Below are 17,555 nucleotides of genomic sequence, written 5' to 3'. Positions count from 1 at the left end.
CCATGAAACAAATGTGCATGAACTGCTGTGTTGTTGTTGCTGTCGTTAGGTGCCATCAAGTTGCCTCCAAGTTACAGTGACCCTAAGTACTCATAGTGACAGAATGAAACACTGCCTAGTCCTGTGCCAACCTCACAATCCTTGCTATACCTGAGCCCATCGTTGCAGCCACTGTATCAATCCATCTTGTTGAGGGCCTTCCCTTTCTTCTCTGTCCCTTCACTTTACCAAGCATATTTTTCTCCAGGGAATGATCCCTTCTAATGTGACCAAAGTAGGTGAGACAAAGCCTGGCCATTCTCGCTTCCAAGGAACATTCCAGCTGCACTTCTTCCAGGACAGATTTGTTAGTTCTTTTGGCATCCATGGTACTTTCAGTATTCTTCTCCAACATCACAACTCAAAAGCATCAACTCTTCTCTGGTCTTCCTTGTTCGTTGTCCAGCTCTCACATGCACATGAGACGACTGAAAATACCATGGTTTGGGTTAGGCGCATTTTAATCTTCAAGGAGGTATTTTTGCTCTTCAGCACTTTAAGGAGGTCTTTTGCAGCAGATTTTCCCAGTGTTATACGGGAGCTCTGGTGGTGTGCCTAAGGCATTTGACTGCTAACCAGAAGGCTAACAGTTCAAACCCACTAGCTACTCCTCAGAAGGAAGACTGGGCAATCTACTTCTATAGAGATACCACCTTGGAAACACAAGGAGGGGTTAGTATGAGTCAGAAATGACTTGACGGCAGTGAGTTTGGGTTTCTATTTTGGTAAACGTCATCTGATGTCTTGACTACTGCTTCCATTGGTGTTGATTGTGGAACCAAGTAATATGCCATCTTTGACAATTTCAATCTTTTCTCCATTTATTGTGATGCTGCTTATTGGCCCAGTTGTGAGGATTCTCATTTTATGTTGAAATGTAATCCATACCGAAGACTGAATGAAGTCTTTAATCTTTATCAGTAAGTGCTTTAAGTCATCCTCACTTTCAACAAGCAAAGTTATGTCATCTGCGTAAACAGGTTGTTAATGAATCTTCCTCCAATCCTGAAGCCAGGTTCTTCTTCATGTAGTCCGGCTTCTCGGATTATTTCCTCAGCATACAGATTGAACAAGTGTGGATAACGGATATAACCCTGATGCACTCCGTTTCTGATTTTAAACCATGCAGTATCTCCTTGTTCTGTTCGAACGACAGTCTCCTGGTCTATGTACAGATTCCTCAAGAGCACAATCAAGTGTTCTGGAATTCTCATTCTTCTCAATGTTATTCATAATTTGTTATGATCCACACAATCAAATGCTTTTGCATAGTCAACAAAACCCAACTAAACATCTTTCTGGTATTCTTTAATTTGAGCCAAGCTCCCTCATTCCACTTCCTCTTCTGAATGATGAAATGATATCCCTCATTCCACTTCCTCTTCTGAATCCAGCTTGCACTTCTGGAAGTTCTCTGTCAATATACTGCTGCAACCATTTTTGCATTACCTTCAGTAAGATTTTACTTGTGTGTGTGACATTAATGATATGGTTCAATGATTTCCACATTTTGTGGGATCACCTTTCTTTGGAATGGGTACAAATACGGATCTCTTCCAGTCAGTTAGCCAGGTAGCTGTCTTCCAAAGTTCTTGGCACTGCTGAGTGAGTGCCTCCAGCATGGCATCCACTTGTTGAAACATCTCAATGGGTAATCAATTCCTCCAGCCTTATTTTTTGCCAATTCCTTTAGTGCAGCTTCGACTTCTTCCTTCAATACCATTGGCTCTTAATTATATGCGACCTCATGAAATGGATGAACAATAACCAATTCTTTTTGGTACAGTGACTCTGTGTATTCCATCTTCTTTTGCTGTTTCCTGCAAAAGAATAAAATATCATTCAATATTTTGCCCATAGAATCTTCCAATATTGCAACTCGAGGCCTGAATATTTTCTTCAGCTCTTTCAGCTTGAGAAATGCTGAGCGTGTTCTTCCCTTTTGGTTTTCTAACTGCAGGTCTTTGGACATTTCATTATAATAATTGACTTTGTCTTCTTGAGCTGTTCTTTGAAATCTGTTCAGCTCTCTCATCTGGTCATTTCTTCCATTTGCTTTAGCTACTCTCTGTACAAGGGCAAGTTTCAGAGTCTCTTCTGACATCCACTTTGGTCTTTTCTTCCTCTCCTGTCTTTTTAGTGACCTTTTGCTTTCTTCATGGATGATACTCTTTTCTTTTTTAATTTATATATATATATTTTTATTGTGATTTGGGTGAAATTTTACAAAGCAAATTCACTTTCCATACAGCAGTTCACATACACTTTGTCTCATGACATTGATCACAATTTACCACAATGCAACAGCTCCCCTCCCACTTTCTCCCAATAATTACCTCTTCCCTGTGTCCATCCCTCCATACACTCCTGCCCCCTGAGCTGTCTCCCGGTGCATAAGCAGCCCTTCTTTCTCCCATGATTGTTCTCTCCAAGGATTGTATCTACCTTAAGTAAATGTTCAACTCATATGCCTGTCTTTTGCTCGGCTGTGTGGGTTCAATTCCGGACCTGAAAGGCAACTAGGGGCCATAGTCTCAATGGTTCCACCAGGCTCTATTGGACCAGCAAACCTGGCCCTCCCCTTTTTTTCCCATGAATGATATTCTTGATGTCATCCCACAGTTCCTCTGGTGTTCGGTCGCTGGTGTTCAATGCATCAAAGTTTGGCTCTCGTGGACTTATTTTAATGATCTTCAGCTTCAACTTGAACTTGCATATGAACAACTGATGGTCTGTTCCACAGTCAGCTCTTGGTCTTGTTTCGGCTGAAGATATTGAGCTTTTCCATCACTTCTTGCCACTGATATAGTCTATCTGATTCCTGTGTACTCCATCTGACAAAGTCCATGTGTATAGCTGTTGTTTGTGTTGCTGAAAAAAGGTATTCGCAAAAAAAAGAAAAAAGTATTTGCAATGAATAAGTTATTGGTCTTGCAAAATTCTATCACGTGATCTCCAGAGTTAATTCTGTCACTAAGGTTGTATTTTCCACCTACGGGTGATTCTTCATTTCCAACTTTTGCATTCCAATCACCAGTGATAATCAACACATCTTGATTGCATGTTTGGTCAATTTCAGACTGCAAAAGTTGGCAAAAATCTTCAATTTTCTCATCTTTGGCTTTGGCAGTTAGTGCATAAATTTGAGTAACAGTAGTATTAACGGGTCTTCCTTATGTTGTTGTTGAGTCTCTGACTCATAGTGACCCCTCCTTGGGTTTCCAAGGCAGTATCTCTACAGAAGTAGATTGACCAATCTTCCTTTCAAGGAGTGGCTGGTAGGCATATGGATATTATCCTATCACTCACAGCATCGTACTTCAGGATAGATCTTGAAACATTCTTTGTGACGATGAATGCCACACCATTCCTCTTCAATTTGTCATTCCTAGCACAATAGATCATATGGTTGTCTTGATTCAAAATGGCCAGTCCTGGTCCATTTCAGCTCACTAATGCCTAGGATATTGATCTTTAAGCATACCATTTCATTTTTAACAACTTCCAATTTTTCTAGAGTTCTATTTTATACATTCCATGTTCTGATTATTAATAGATGTCTACAGCTGTTTGTTTCTTCCCATTTTGAGTCTTGCCACATCAACAAATGGAGGTCCCAAAAGGTTTACTCCATCCACATCATTAAGGTTAGCTCTACTCATATTCTGAGTGCCTTCCGACATGAGGGGCTCATCTTCTGGCACTATATTGGACAATGTTTTAGGGCTATTCATAAAATTTTCCAGTAATATATCAGACAGTATTTCACTGCTATTCATAAGGTTTTCACTGGCCAATTCTTTGAGAAGTGGATGGCTCCTTCCTTCTTCCAAGTCTGTCTCAGTCTGGAAGCTCTGCTGAAACCTGTCCACCATGAGTGACCCTGCTGGTATTTGAAATACTGGTGGCATAGCGTCCAGCCAGACAGCAATGAACTGCTGTACGGAAAATGAATTTGCTCTGTAAACTTTCACCTAGATCACAATAAAAATAAAATAAACAAACAAATAAAGAGGCTTGCTAGCTGAGTAGGGTGCGTCTGGGCATCGAGTGGGGCTAAGTTTACAACCCATGGAGCTAGAGCTGAGCATCTCTGGGGTGAGGCTTACTGGTGGAGAGTGGTACCTCTGGGCACTTATAAGCAGAGCTAGAAGAGCTCTGTAACACTTGCCCAAGCAGGGCAGAGACCAAGGAGCTGCAGGGCCAAAAGGCAGAGGGCCAGAGAGCGGCATTCCTGCAGGCACAGCTGAGAAGAGGCTGTCCTGACTGGAGAGCTGTACCCTGAGTGCTGATTCAGAAGCCCACCATGACATCTGCGGCTGGTGTCCTGGCTTTGTGAGTTCTGGGTGGTTATTCCAATGAATTGCTGGACTCAGCAGAGAAGCAGAGTGTCGTGACAGGGACAGTTCGTGTCAGAACTAGTACAATGGCTGGAGGGTCAGGCATGTCTGACCTCCGCCTCACAGCAACCAGCCTTGGGCTGTTGATCTTGATCTTCCCCTCCTTTGTAAAGTTAGAGGAGGTCAGATATCTCCCCCATGCCAAGACACAAAGTCTCTTGAGGGTGATGAATGGATTCCTCTAACCCAGGGGTTCCCACTCAAGGTGATTTTGTCTCCAGGGAATAGGAGGCAATGTCTGGGGACATTTGTGGTTGTCATGACTGGGGGGCTACGAATGGCACGGAGTGAGTGGAGGCCAGGGATGCTGCTCAATACCATATAGTACACTTGACAACCCTCCACCCAGAGAAGGATCCAGCCCTAAATGTTCACAGTGCAGCTGTTAAAAAACCCTACCCTAAAGACACCAAACACAGGTCCCAGGCAGCAGCAAAGACCCCCCAGATATTTACTGAATGTGGGTCTCCAGAGCCAGTGTAGCCCAGAGAGGAAGAGGGGGCATAAGAGGTATTGCCCCTTCCCTGGTTCGTTTCCTGCCCCACACCTAGCCGAGAGAACACACCGCCCACACCACTAAGCCAACAAGGAATTCTGGATGGGGCAGCCAGTCAAGAAGCCCAGGTGCTGTGGGAGCGTATCAGGGGCCTCACCCCCGCCCTGGTCCTCTGTGGAAGGGAGAGTTAAAGGCTGAGTGGTGGTCGAAACCAATGGAACAACCTGTAGGAAGGCCTGAAGCATGTCTTCTAAGGAAAGCCAGTGTGGCTGAGGTCAGAGAAGTTGGCAAAATTCAGGGGGGTCTGTACCATGTAGACCTGTTCTGTAAGGGACCAGAAAATTTAGGCTTTGCAGGCCACATCCAGTCCCTTCCCTGTCTCAAAACTATTTTTAGCTCATGGACTGTGCAAAAACAGGTGGGCTGCAGTCTGCCAGGCACTGGTGTGGACAGTGATGAAGGGTTTGAACTCGGGGCAGGGTGGAGTCCTGGGAAGGGGAGAGGAAGGTTGGGGAGTAGAATATACTAGCTAAGAGTGTGGCAGCCACAGGCTAACAGCTTGTGCTTGGACCCCACCTCTGCCACCTAGTAGCTGTGGAATCACAGCAAGAAGATTACCGTCTCTCAGGTGGGAGCGATACCGACCACAGCGTCTAGAACTACCTGTGACTCTTGGGAGGGATAATATCTGGCCCTGTGAATGCCTCCAGCAATCAGTGACCAGTTACCATGGCATGGGCTCCAACTCATGGTGACCCCATGTGTGTCAAAGAAGAGAAGAGCTGGGCTGCATAGGGTCTGTGAATAGTTGACTGTTTGGGAAGTAGAGCTCTAGGCAGGAGCCCTGGTGGCACATTAGTTAAAGCACTAGATTGCCAACTGAAGGACTGGCAGTTTGAACCCACCAGCTGCTCTGTTGGAGAAAGATGTGGCAGTCTGCTTCCATGAAGATTTACAGCCTCACTGTAAATACCATTACATACAAAATCCTGCAATAACAAACAATAACTAGAGAGTGGAGACATAAGTAGATGTGCAAGCTGAACAGGTGTGGGATGGGCTATGGGAGTACACCCATGAGTATATATAAGTTTGGCACAAGGTATTTCTACATACATACTTGTATGTGCTGTAAACATATCCATGTACATAGCAGAACTTACAGAGGGTAAAGTCCTGAAAACTTCTTGTTTTTGTATTGTTATGTGCCGTCGAGTCAGACCTGACTCATAGCGACCCCTCCTTGGGTTTCTCAGGTAGTATCACTACGAAGTAGATTGCCCAAACTTCCTTCCAAGGAGTGGCTGGTGGGTTTGAACCACCAGCCTTCTGGTTAGCAGTCAAATGCCTGAGGCACTACACTACCAGAGCTCCTTAGCCATAACCAAACACCTTCAGAGGATGAGTCACTGGGCTTGGGAGCTTAGGACCACAGTCTCAGGAGACATCTAGGTCAACTGGCACGACATAGTCCACAAAGACAATGTTCTACATTCTACTCTGGTGAGTAGCAACTGGGAACTTCAGAGCTTGTGAGAGGTCATCTAAGATGTAACTAGAGGTCTCTTTCCATCTGGAGCAAGAGTGAAGAAAATCAAAGACTCAAGGAAACAATTAGGCCACAGGACTAGTGGACCACATGAACCACAGCCTCAGCTAGCCTGAGATCAGAAGGAACTAGGTGGTGCCCAGCTACCACTACTGACCATTCTGATTAGGAACAGAGAAGGTCCTAAACAAAATGGGAGAAAAATGTAGACCAAACTTCAAAATCATAAACAAACACCTGACTTACTTTTGATAAGACTAGTGAAACTCACAAGACTATGGCCCTTAACATCCTTCAAACCTGGAACTGAAGCCACCCCCGGGGATCACCTTTCAGCCAAACAACATATAGGCCTGTGAAGCAAACAATAACACCCACAAGGAACATATTCCTAAGAAAAATTAACCAGATGAGACCAAAAGGGCAGCATTTACCCATGAACAAAGCTCAGAGGGCAGGAAAGAAGGACAAATGGAAACCGGGAACTCAGGAAAGAAATGGGAAGAATGCTGTTACACTGATTGGATTACAACTAATGTCATGAAACAAAGTATACATAAAGTGTTACAAAGAAAACAAATTTACTCTGTATACTTTCAGCCAAACCACAATAAAAATGTTTTTTTTTTTTAAAAAAGATTTATAGCCTTATAAACTGGGGCAGTTCTATAGTGTCCAAAGGGTAGCTGTAAATCAGAATGAACTTAATGGCAACAGGTTTGGGTGTTTTGGGTGTAGCTCACCAGGTATTTCTTCCAAGGTACCTCTGGGCACATTCGAATCTCCAACCTTTCGGTCGGCAGCCAAGCCTATGAGCCATTTGCATTACCCAGGGGCTCTAAACACTCAGTGGCAACTGGTTTTTCAAGTGACAGCCATTATTATTTCAGGCTATAATCTCTTAGCCAAAAACCCTTGGGGCCCTGGATGTTTCAGATTTCCTTTGATTTTAGAAAGCTAATGTGTCACGCCTACCATACATTACGTGACATCCAGGGGGCTGAGTTAGCACCCTGAAATCAAGCAGATGATTCTCAGCACAGCAATGTGGGCCTATATGCACCAAGGTTCCCCAATCTCAGCACTACTGACATGGGCTGGATTGTTCTCGGGGTGAGAGCATCCTGTGCACTGCATTGTAGGGTGTTAAGCAGCATCCCTGGCCTCCATCCACTTGATGCTAGTAGTGCTCCCCAGTCGTGACAACCAAGAATGTCTCCTGACATTACGCAGTGTCCCCTGGGCCACAGGCGGGCGGGGAAGCACAATCACCCCAATTGAGAACCACTGATATACGCTAAGTGGTAAAAAGAACAGCTCTAAGTCAATTCAGGAGCCCTGGTGGCACAACGGTTAAGCACTTGGCCACTAACCGATAGGTCAACAGTTCAAACCTACTAGTCATTCCACAGGACAAAGAGATAGTGATCTACTCCCATAAAGATCACAGCCCACAAAACCCTACGGGTTCTCTGTCATATGGGGTCACCATAAGTCAGAATTGACTCAACAGCTCCCCAACAACAAGAACAAGTCAATACAAATGAATTTTCTGGCCAAATGACTTTGCTGCAAACTTAGGGAAAACTCTTTAGGGTGCAGAGTATTTGGGGTTTCAGAACTGTAGACAAGGGACTGTGGATCTATAAAACCAAACTCACTGCCACTGAGTCCATTCCAACTCCTAGCAATCCTTTAGGACAGAGTAGAACTGCCCCATGGGATTTCCAAAGGTGTCAATCTTTACAGAAGCAGACTGCTGAATCTTTCTCCCACAGAGCAGCTGGTGGGTTCAAACCACCAACCTTTTGGCTAACAGCCAAATGCTTTAACCACTGTGCCACTAGATCTATATAGGATCTATGTTAAAGGTGGTAGCAAAGATAGTTTCAGGGTCTCAGGAAAGATGAGGATGTGTGTGAGCTGTAACTGGCAAGAAAAACATCCCAGAGGACATGGGATTAAAAGAAGCTGAGCACCTCCATTCATTCAATAAATGGTCACAGACTGACATCCAAGAACAGGTCTCTGAGCTGAAGACCTGGCAACAAACAAGGTAGACAATATTCCTACCTTCCTGAATACCCTACTTCTCATTAGCATCATCGGAGCAATCTGTTAAGAGTAAGAGCAGAGGATGGAATGGACAAGGGTGTAGGAGGGGAAGAAAAAATTCAAGGATACTAGCAAGAAGGCAAGATGGTGCAGGACCAGGCAGTGTTTCATTGCATCATATGTAGAGTGCTATGGGTTGTAATTGACTTGACTGCACCTAACAGCAATCAAAGCAGTAGTCTCTGAGTGAAGCAAACAGCTAAGCACTCAAGTACTAGTTAAAACATTCTCAGTTCAAAACCACCCAGGGATGTCTCAGAAGAAAGGCCAGGCAATCTGCTTCTGTAAAGTCACAAGGCACCACACAACAACTTGGGTGACTTCCCAACATAAATCAGGTCACTGTCACTCCCTTAATGAAAACCACCACCACCACGCCCATGGCCTTAAGGCTCTGTGAGCTTAACAAACATGGTCTACTCAAACTGACTTCTTGTTCTCCAAACAGGTTACTGTTGTTCCCACATCCAGGCCCGTGCCCACACCCCCCACTAAATCCTGGCAGAGTAGTTCTCCTCATTTAACTCTAGGCTCAAAAGTCACTTCCTCCAGGAAGCCCTCCATGACCACCACCTGCCCTGCCAGACTCCATAATACTGCCACGTGGAGTTTTATTTGCTCCCTTGTTTACCATCTGCCTCCGAGCTAGAACTCTGAAAGTACAAGGACCGGGTCTGTGACCCCAGGGTCCACTCCCGGCCTGGGCCGTTCTTGGAATCAAGTTTGCGGAATGAATGAAGCGCTGGGACATTCGGCAAATGAGAGCGCGGAGATCTCGGGCTCACATTTCGCCCTGGCCCAGGGTCACTCTAGGGTCACTGGGCTCAGGTCTAACGCCAAATCGCTACCGCCGGAGGCCCGAGGGTCTAGGGGGCACCCGGGGGAAGGGGAAGGGGAATTGCGTTTGCCGAAGGGCGGCTGATACCTGCGGGGGGCTTCATGGCGGGCGGGTTTGAGCCGGGGGCTCCCTAGCTTCTCCTCGTGCGCGTTGAGTTCCCTCGGAAGCCGCCGCGGACACCTCGGTTCGCTCAGTCGCCACGGAACTCCGCAGACCGAGGCGCCCGCCGCCCGCCACGCGCAGGGCATCCTGGGAGGGTGCGTGCGCGCGGAGGGCGGTACACTGATGCAAGCCCGAACTCCGCCCACACCTCCTGGCAGCAGGCACTACGAGGACTGGTGCAATGAAAACGCCACCACCCTCCCGGCCTCGTCATTCGCTTTCAAGGGTGAGAGGGGCGGAGCCTCGGCTTCCACCTCCAGAGCCACAGTGGCGTGTCCGTGGAAACTGCATGCCAGGCTGGCACCTCTGAGCACCTGTTGGTGAACCTTTTTGGCGTTTCTAGCTCCAATATTTTTTTTTCTCTTTTTAATAATTTATCTTATTTTTGTTGTTAACTTTAGTAACACACAGGAGAACACACACCAATTCAACAATTTCTCCGTGTACAATTAAAGGACTGACGAGCTAGATTGCCTAAGAAAGATTGGGTAGTGAGTGATACCGCCTCAGAAACCCAAGGGGGAGGTCGCTATAAGTCCAATCAGACTCCACGGCAATGACTTCGGTTTATGTGTGTGTGTGTGTGTGTGTGTATGCATATTTATGTATGTATGTGTACATATACAAATTTTCTTGTGAAAACATACACAAGACATTCGTCAACATAATTCCCCATTTACAGCTCAGGGACATAGATGACATTTTTCATGTTGTGCCATCATTATTGCTAACCTTTCTCAAAATATTCCTCCACCTATTAGCATAAACTCAATGCCCAGCAAACAAAAGCTTCCCCTCTTCCCCTCCGTCGTACCCCGATAAAAAACAAAAATCAAACTCACTGCCATTCAGTCAAATCCAACTCATAGTGATCCCTCCTTGGGTTTCCGAGGCAATATCACTACAGAAATAGATTGCCCAACTTTCCTTCCTAGGAGTAGCAGGTGGGTTTGAACCGCCAGCCTTCTGGTTAGCAGTCAAATGCCTTAGGCACTATGCCACTAGAGCTGCAGTTTCTCTGAATATATATATATATATATAACTTTTTTTTTTTTTTCAGCTTATCTAGGAATTTTCCCTTCCCACTCCTCCCATTCTTGGTAACCAACAAAGAGTTTCCTTCCATGTACAAACCATCCCTTGATTTTTTATGATAGTGGACTAATACAATATTTGTCCTTCTGTGATTGACTTATTTCACTCAGTATAATGTCTTTTTTTTTTTTTAATGTCCTCCAAGATCATCCACATTATGCAATGTTTTTCAGATTCTACATTATTCTTTACGGTGGTATTCCATTGTGTATATGTACCACAGTTTGGTTATCCATTCCTCCATTGATGGACATTCAGGTTGTTTCCATCTCTTTGCTAGTGTGAATAGTGCTGTGACAAACATGTCATGCTTCAAGCTGTGCAGCCATTTTCACCCTCCTCTGAATTGTTCCTCCACCATTAACATAAATTCACTCTCCCAAAAGCTACCTGTCTACTTTTTTGAGTTGCTGCTGTCAATTTGATCCCATATAGATAGTTTTTTAAAAGCCTAGGTCAGTATTAATTTGTGATTGCCTCCTTCCTAGCTAAGAAGCCATGGCGGTGCAGTGGTTATTGGCTATTAACTGAAAGTTCAGCGGTTTGAACCCACCAGTCACTCTGTGGGAGAAAGACGTGGCAACCTCCTTCTGTAAAGAGTTGTTGTTGTTGTTGTTAGGTGCCATCAAGTAGGTTCCAAGTCATAGCAACCCCATGTACAACAGAACGAAACACTGCCCAGTCCTGCCCCATCCTCACAATCACTTCCTTTTTTTTTTTTTTAATTTTATTTTGATTTGGGTGAAGATTTACAGAGTAAATTCACTTTTCATACAGCGGTTCACATAATATACTCTGTCTCATGTCATTGACCAAAATTTACAATACAACAGCTCCCCTCCCACTTCCTCCCCATAGTTACCTCCTCCCAGTGTCCATCCCTCCATACTCTTCTGCGCCCTGAGCTGTCTCCCTGTGCATAAGCAGCCCTTCCTTCTCCCATGGTTGTTCTCTCCAAGGCGTGTGTCTACTTGAAGTAAATGTTTAATTCACATGCCTGTACTTTGTTTGGCTGGAAACCACAGGTGTGGCTTCTCACAATCACTTCTTGAGATCACTGTCGCAACTGCTGCATCAGTCCATCCTGTTGAGGGTCTTCCTTTTTCTCGCTGACCCTCTACCAAGGATGATGTCCTTCTCCAGGGACTGGTTCCTTCTGATCACATGACCAAGGTACAAAAGATGATGTCGCTTCTAAAAAGCATTCTGGCTGAACTTCTCCCAAGACAGACTTGTTTGTTCTTCTGACAGTCCATGGTATATGTTTTGATTACCTAGTGCCACTCTAACATAAATACCACAAATGGGATGGCTTTAACAAACGGGTTTATTCTCTGACAGTTTAGGAGGCTAGAAGTCTGAATTCAAAGTGCCGACCTCTAGGGGCTGGGTGAAGGCCCCTCGACCTTGAGCTTCAGCTCTGCCCCTTGCCCCTGGCCCAATGAAGCTGGAAGCTTCTCTTAGATCAGGCAACTGCTGGCTGCTGAAGCTGACAAATCCAAAATTGACAAATACAATGGCACAATCCCAAGATTACCAAACTACACAGCAGGCCACTAGTTCAAATCCAGAGATGGTCTCAAGATCAGCAGGAACATGGCAGGCTGCTGAAGGAACACTTGGCTACATGCTGGGTCCAAGCATGCCAAAAGCTGTAGACCATTCTCAAAGCTCCTCCTTATATACTGGAAGCAAACCACATCCCTAAATTAGCTACTCAACTGCTCACGGCAGATTCCACCATGAAGTTGGCTGCCTGTCTCATCATGGAGAATAACTACAATGAGCTGTCCAGCCACTCAAAACCAGGACTAGCCAAGTTGACACACAACTTTAACTACCACAGTATTATGTATTCAATATTCTTTGCCAACACCATAACTCAAAGGCATCAACTTGATGCCTTTGATCTTCCTTACCCATTGTCCAGGTTTCACACACATATTAAGCAATAAAAAATACTATAGTTTGGGTCAGGCCCACCTTCATCCTCAAAGTGACATCTTTGCTCTCTAATCCTTTAAAGAAGTTTTTTGCCACAACACATCATTTGATTTCTTGACCTGCTGCTTCCATGGGTATTTATAGTGGTGGTGTTGTTGTTTGCCGTCCAGTCGGCCCTGACTCATAGCGACCCCTCCTTGGGTTTCCGAGGCAGTATCACTACAGAAGTAGGATTGCCCAAACTTCCTTCCGAGGAGTGGCTGGTGCGTTTGAACCGCCAGCCTTCTGGTTAGCAGTCAAGTGCCTTAGGAAGTATGCTACCAGAGCTCCTATTGATAATGGAGTCAAGGAAAATGAAATCCTTGACAACTTCAGCCTTTTCTCTGTGTAGCATGATTATTGGTCCAGTTGTGAGGATTTTTGTTTTCTTGATGTTGAGGTGTAATCCACACTGAAGGCTGTATTCTTTGATCTTCATCAGTAAGTGCTTCAAGTATTCCTCACTTTCAGCAAGCAAGCCTGCATCATCTGCATATTGCAGGCTGTTAATGTGACTTCCCCTAATCCTGATACCGCGTCCTTCATATAGGCCAGCCTTCCATATTATTTGCTCAGCATACAGATTGAGTAAGTATGGTGCAAAAATACAACCCTGACACACACCTTTGCTAATTTTAAACCACAAAGTATCACCTTGCTCTGTTCATACACTGACTCTGGGTTACTGATTTTACTATTTTACAGTTGGTCTTCCCAATACAAAATAATTGTTTGTTGTTGTTGTTATATGCCATCAAGTCGGACCCGACTCATAGCGACCCCTCCTTGGGTTTCCGAGGCAGTATCACTGCGGAAGTAGATTGCCCCATCTTCCTTCCGAGGAGTGGCTGGTGGGTTTGAACCGCCAGCCTTCTGGTTAGCAGTCAAGTGCCTTAGCCACTATGCTACCAATACAAAATAATTAGAGGAGATAATTCCCTGGTAGTAGGTTCGCAGTATTTGTTAAATGAACACAAGGATCTGCTATCTCTATATTCCTTTACATCTTACATAATTCTTTACATCTTCTTTGAGTAAATCAAAGAATTCATTTGTGGGTAAACGGGTGGAGAAATAAACGAACAAAGACAGTAGACAACAGTTTTCCCATTCATACAGCGCCCGTGTAGTTCCGGGCAGGCACCCAAACGCAGCTGCACTACCAGGCCGTCTTGGCACCACGTGGCCGGCGTAGCAAACGCGGTAGGCTAGGCTGTCCTTCTGGAGTCCCCCATCGTCCCACAATGCACCGCTCTCTCCCGGTTGTAAAGGGCAAGTCCTGAAATGCGTCTTCATTCGGTCAGAGAGGTCAGTTGCCCTAACGACCATCTTGAGCCCGCCTCCATTTCCGTCACTTCCGACCACGCCCAGCTCTAACATTGACGCACCTGCGCAGGATGAACGCCACTAGGCGTGGGCCCCTTCCGCGCAGGCGTCGCGGCTGAGGGGCGGGGCCCGGGTGGCGCCGCGGTGCGCAGGCGCAGCCGTCGGTGGGTCGGGGCTTGGCGGCTTCAGAGGTGAGTGGGGGGGTTACTCCGCGCCGAACCAGGCTGACCTGGCGTCTTGGGCTCGAGGTTTCCGGGGCTCCTTAGCCTCGGGGCCTGGAACGAGACGGAGATCTGGGGCCAGAGTCGCCGCATCCCGCGAAGTCTGCGAGTGGGCGGTACAAAGGGTAAACTGAGGCAGGGCAGCGTGAGGGCGACTCTGGCTGTGGTTTTCTGGCTTCCTCGAACCCACTGCCTAGCAATGCTGATTTGCAGGCCCAGGGCGAGGACGAGGGGCGTATTGGTCCGTGGATGAGGGTTCGCTGCTGTTAGCGTCTCCATTACCTGTCCGGAAACGCGGTCCGTTTGAATCGGGGACCTCTTGGTACACACTCAAGTCGAGGCTCAAGCCAGCTTCGTCAGTCACCCACTGGGAGACCTGGGCAAGCCTCTGAGCTTCTTGGAGCTTCCATTTCCTGTTCTTTAAGACGGGTATAATCGTAGTTCCAGCCTTGGTGGATTCTTAGAAGGGTTAAAACCACGGGCCTAGCACAGACTGAGAGCACTTGGAGGGGCTGTTGTTCGCTGCCTCAGACTCACGGCGATTTCACGTCCATCAGAACGGAAGGCCGCCCAGGACTGTACCAGCTTCACAGTCGTTCGCCTGCCTGAGTCCATTGTTGCAGCCACTGTGCCTTCCAACCCAGAGGGACCCATCTTCCAACAGTGCTCTGTTGTGTTCCATAGGGCTTTTATTGGCTGATGTTTAGGAACTAGGTCACCAGGCCTTTCTTCCGAGTCTGTCTTAGTCTGGAAACTCCTCCAAAGCCTCTCCACCATGGTGACCCGACTGGTATTTGAAGTGCTGATGGCAGACCTCCCAGAAACGTGCAAGCCGCAGTCGGAAGGCAGAGGGATAGACGAGGGCTTGTACAAAGGCTTAGCAGTGGTTGAGTCTTACTTCACATTTAGTCTTTGTGAATTGTGCTGGAGTTGGGAACAATCTGGCGTTGAGAACCGGCTCCACAGCCCACTCGCTAGCTGGGTAAGCTTGGGCAAGACCCCTTCTGCTCTCTGATGAAAAAAATTCATTTCTGTTGAGTCGATTCTGACTCATGGCAACCCATGTGTGTGACAGAATGGATTTGTGCCATTGCGTTTTCTTGCCTGTGATCTTTACAGAAGCAGATTGCCAGGCCTTTCTTACACAGTGCTGCTGGGTGGTTTTGCACTGCCAACCTTTCAATTATTAGTCGAATGCTTAGCCATTTGTACCACCTGTCTCTAAGTGAGGAGCCCTAGTGGCGCAGTGGTTAAGGCACTCAGCTGCGAGCCAAAAGGTTGGTTTGAATCCACCAGCCGCTCCATGAGAGAAAGATGAGTCAGTCTGTTTCTATAAAGATTACAACCTTAGAAACCCTACAGGACTGTTCTGCTCTGTCCTATAGGGTCACTAGGCGTCGGAATCACCTTGATGGCAGTGGGTTTGGTTTTGCGTTGTCTAGAATAGAGACTGTAAAATTAAATGCCCCACATGGTCGTTGTGTGAGTTAAATACATGTGAAATAGCTAATCATATGCTTGGTACCTGGCAGGAGCTTACGAGAGATTGGCTATTTTTATTAAGTGCCATTGGATAATATCTATGCAGTCGCATCCCATGGGCTAAATGATTTTCCTGGGCTTTTGTTTGTTTTTTCTAGTTTTGATTATTTGCTTTGTCTCCTGCTCCTTTCCCTAGATGGTGGTTGTCAACCAGAGGTAATTTTGCCCTTCTTCCCAGGAGACGCTGGGCGATGTCTGGGGACATTTGTGGTTGTCACAGCTTGGGGAAGTCCTCCTGGCATCAAGTAGGTGGAGGCCAGGGATGCTGCTCATCACCCCACAGTGCCCAGGATGGCCCCACCCCAGAGAAGGGTCTGACCCCCCGTCAGCAGTGCCGAAGTTAAGAAACCCAGCCCTAGACCAGTGATTCTTCACCAGCGTGGCGTTTTCTGGGGGTGTGCAGGTGATGGTTCTGTAGATCCCTGAAACCATGTGCCAAGTTTGGCGTGTGCCCCTATTCTTATGGGGAAAGTAAAGGGGTTTTGGAGTTTAGGCTCTGGAGTCAGACTGCCTGGGTTAAAAACTGATTTGTAAGTTTTTAGCTGGATGCCTCTGGTGGTGTAGTGCCTAAGGCATTTGACTGCTAACCAGAAGGCTAGTGGTACTAACCCACCAGCCATGCCTTGGAAGGAAGGTTAGGCAATTTACTTGTGTAATGGTGCTGCCTTGGAAACCCCAGGAGGGGTCGCTATGAGTCAGATCCGACAGCAGTAAGTTTGGTTTTGGTTTAGCTGGATGCCTAGGGGTCCTTCTAACCTTCCTCATGTTATTGATGTTGTTAGATGTTGTCTGGTCACTTCCAACTCATAGAGACGTTGTGTACAACAGAACAGAACACTACCAGGTCCTGTGGCATCCTCACAGTCATTGCTATGTTGGTAGTTCTGTTGCGTGTCAACTTGGCTGGGCCTGGTTCTGAGTGGTTGGCCAGCTGGATGCCGTTATTCACCATGATGGGACTGGTCATCAGCTCCATGGTGGGGTCTACTGGAGCGACTGCGTAGCTGCCTTAGAGATGTGGTCTTCTCCCAGTATATAAGCAGCAGCTTTGAAAAAGTCTTCTGAGCTTTCTGGCACACGTGGGTCCTGCAATGTAGCCATGTCTTCATTCAGCATCCTGCCATGTTTCCTCCCGATTTTGAGACTGTCTCTGGACTTAAATTAGTGGCCAGCCATGTTGTTTGGTAATCTTGGGACTGTGCCATTTTATCTGTCAACCTTGGATTTGTCAGCCTCAGCAGCCAGCAGCTGAGTTAAGAGAAGCCTCCAGCTTCCGTGGGCCAGGAGCAAGAGGCAGAGCTGAAGCCCAAGGTCAAGGGCCTTTCACCCAGCCCCTAGAGCTGGCACTTTGAACTCGGACTTCTAGCCTCCTAAACTGTAAGAGAATAAACTTTTGTTAAAGCCATCCACTTGTGGTATTATCTGTTAAAGCGGGACTAGAGGACCAAAACACTACGCTTAAGCCTGTTGTTGAAGCCACCATCTCATTGAGGGTCTTTCTCTTTTTCACTGACCCTCTGCTTTACCAAGCATGATGTCCTGCTGTTCTTTTCCAGAGACTGTTCCCTCCCAATAACACATCCAAAGTACAGGAGGTGAAGTTGTTAGCTGCCCATGCACCATGGGATCAGACTGTTGGGATCCGTGGGGTTTTCACTGGCTGAGTTTCAGCAGTCAGTGCCAGGCTTTTCTTCCTAGGCCTTCTGAGTCGGCTGTGCCCTGGAACCTGGTCAGTATCCTAGCAACAGAAAGCCCCCCACAGACAGACAACCCTGCGTCTCCTGTGTGG

General features: G+C 46.6%; 1 protein-coding gene across 1 annotated transcript in view; it reads right to left on the bottom strand.

The window, feature by feature from the left end:
• Positions 1–16,742, bottom strand: part of THOP1 (thimet oligopeptidase 1) — a 36,773-nt gene extending 20,031 nt beyond the window's left edge. Inside the window, exons 1-5 of the mRNA XM_042782326.1 lie at positions 16,629–16,742; positions 14,233–14,327; positions 14,066–14,186; positions 9,448–9,763; positions 9,231–9,341 (exon numbers count right to left, since the gene is read on the bottom strand). Coding sequence (XP_042638260.1) covers positions 9,231–9,341; positions 9,448–9,763; positions 14,066–14,186; positions 14,233–14,327; positions 16,629–16,742 — 757 coding nt within the window. The remainder of the gene's footprint in view (positions 1–9,230; positions 9,342–9,447; positions 9,764–14,065; positions 14,187–14,232; positions 14,328–16,628) is intronic.
• Between the last annotated feature and the right edge of the window lie 813 nt (positions 16,743–17,555).

The sequence above is a fragment of the Orycteropus afer genome, unplaced genomic scaffold, assembly GCF_000298275.1.
Source record: "Orycteropus afer afer isolate SDZICR_OR568_19922 unplaced genomic scaffold, OryAfe1.0 scaffold00291, whole genome shotgun sequence".
In the NCBI taxonomy this organism is placed as follows: domain Eukaryota; kingdom Metazoa; phylum Chordata; class Mammalia; order Tubulidentata; family Orycteropodidae; genus Orycteropus; species Orycteropus afer.
The sequence above is the reverse complement of the archived record's forward strand: the minus strand, read 5'-3'. Positions and strand labels throughout refer to the sequence as shown.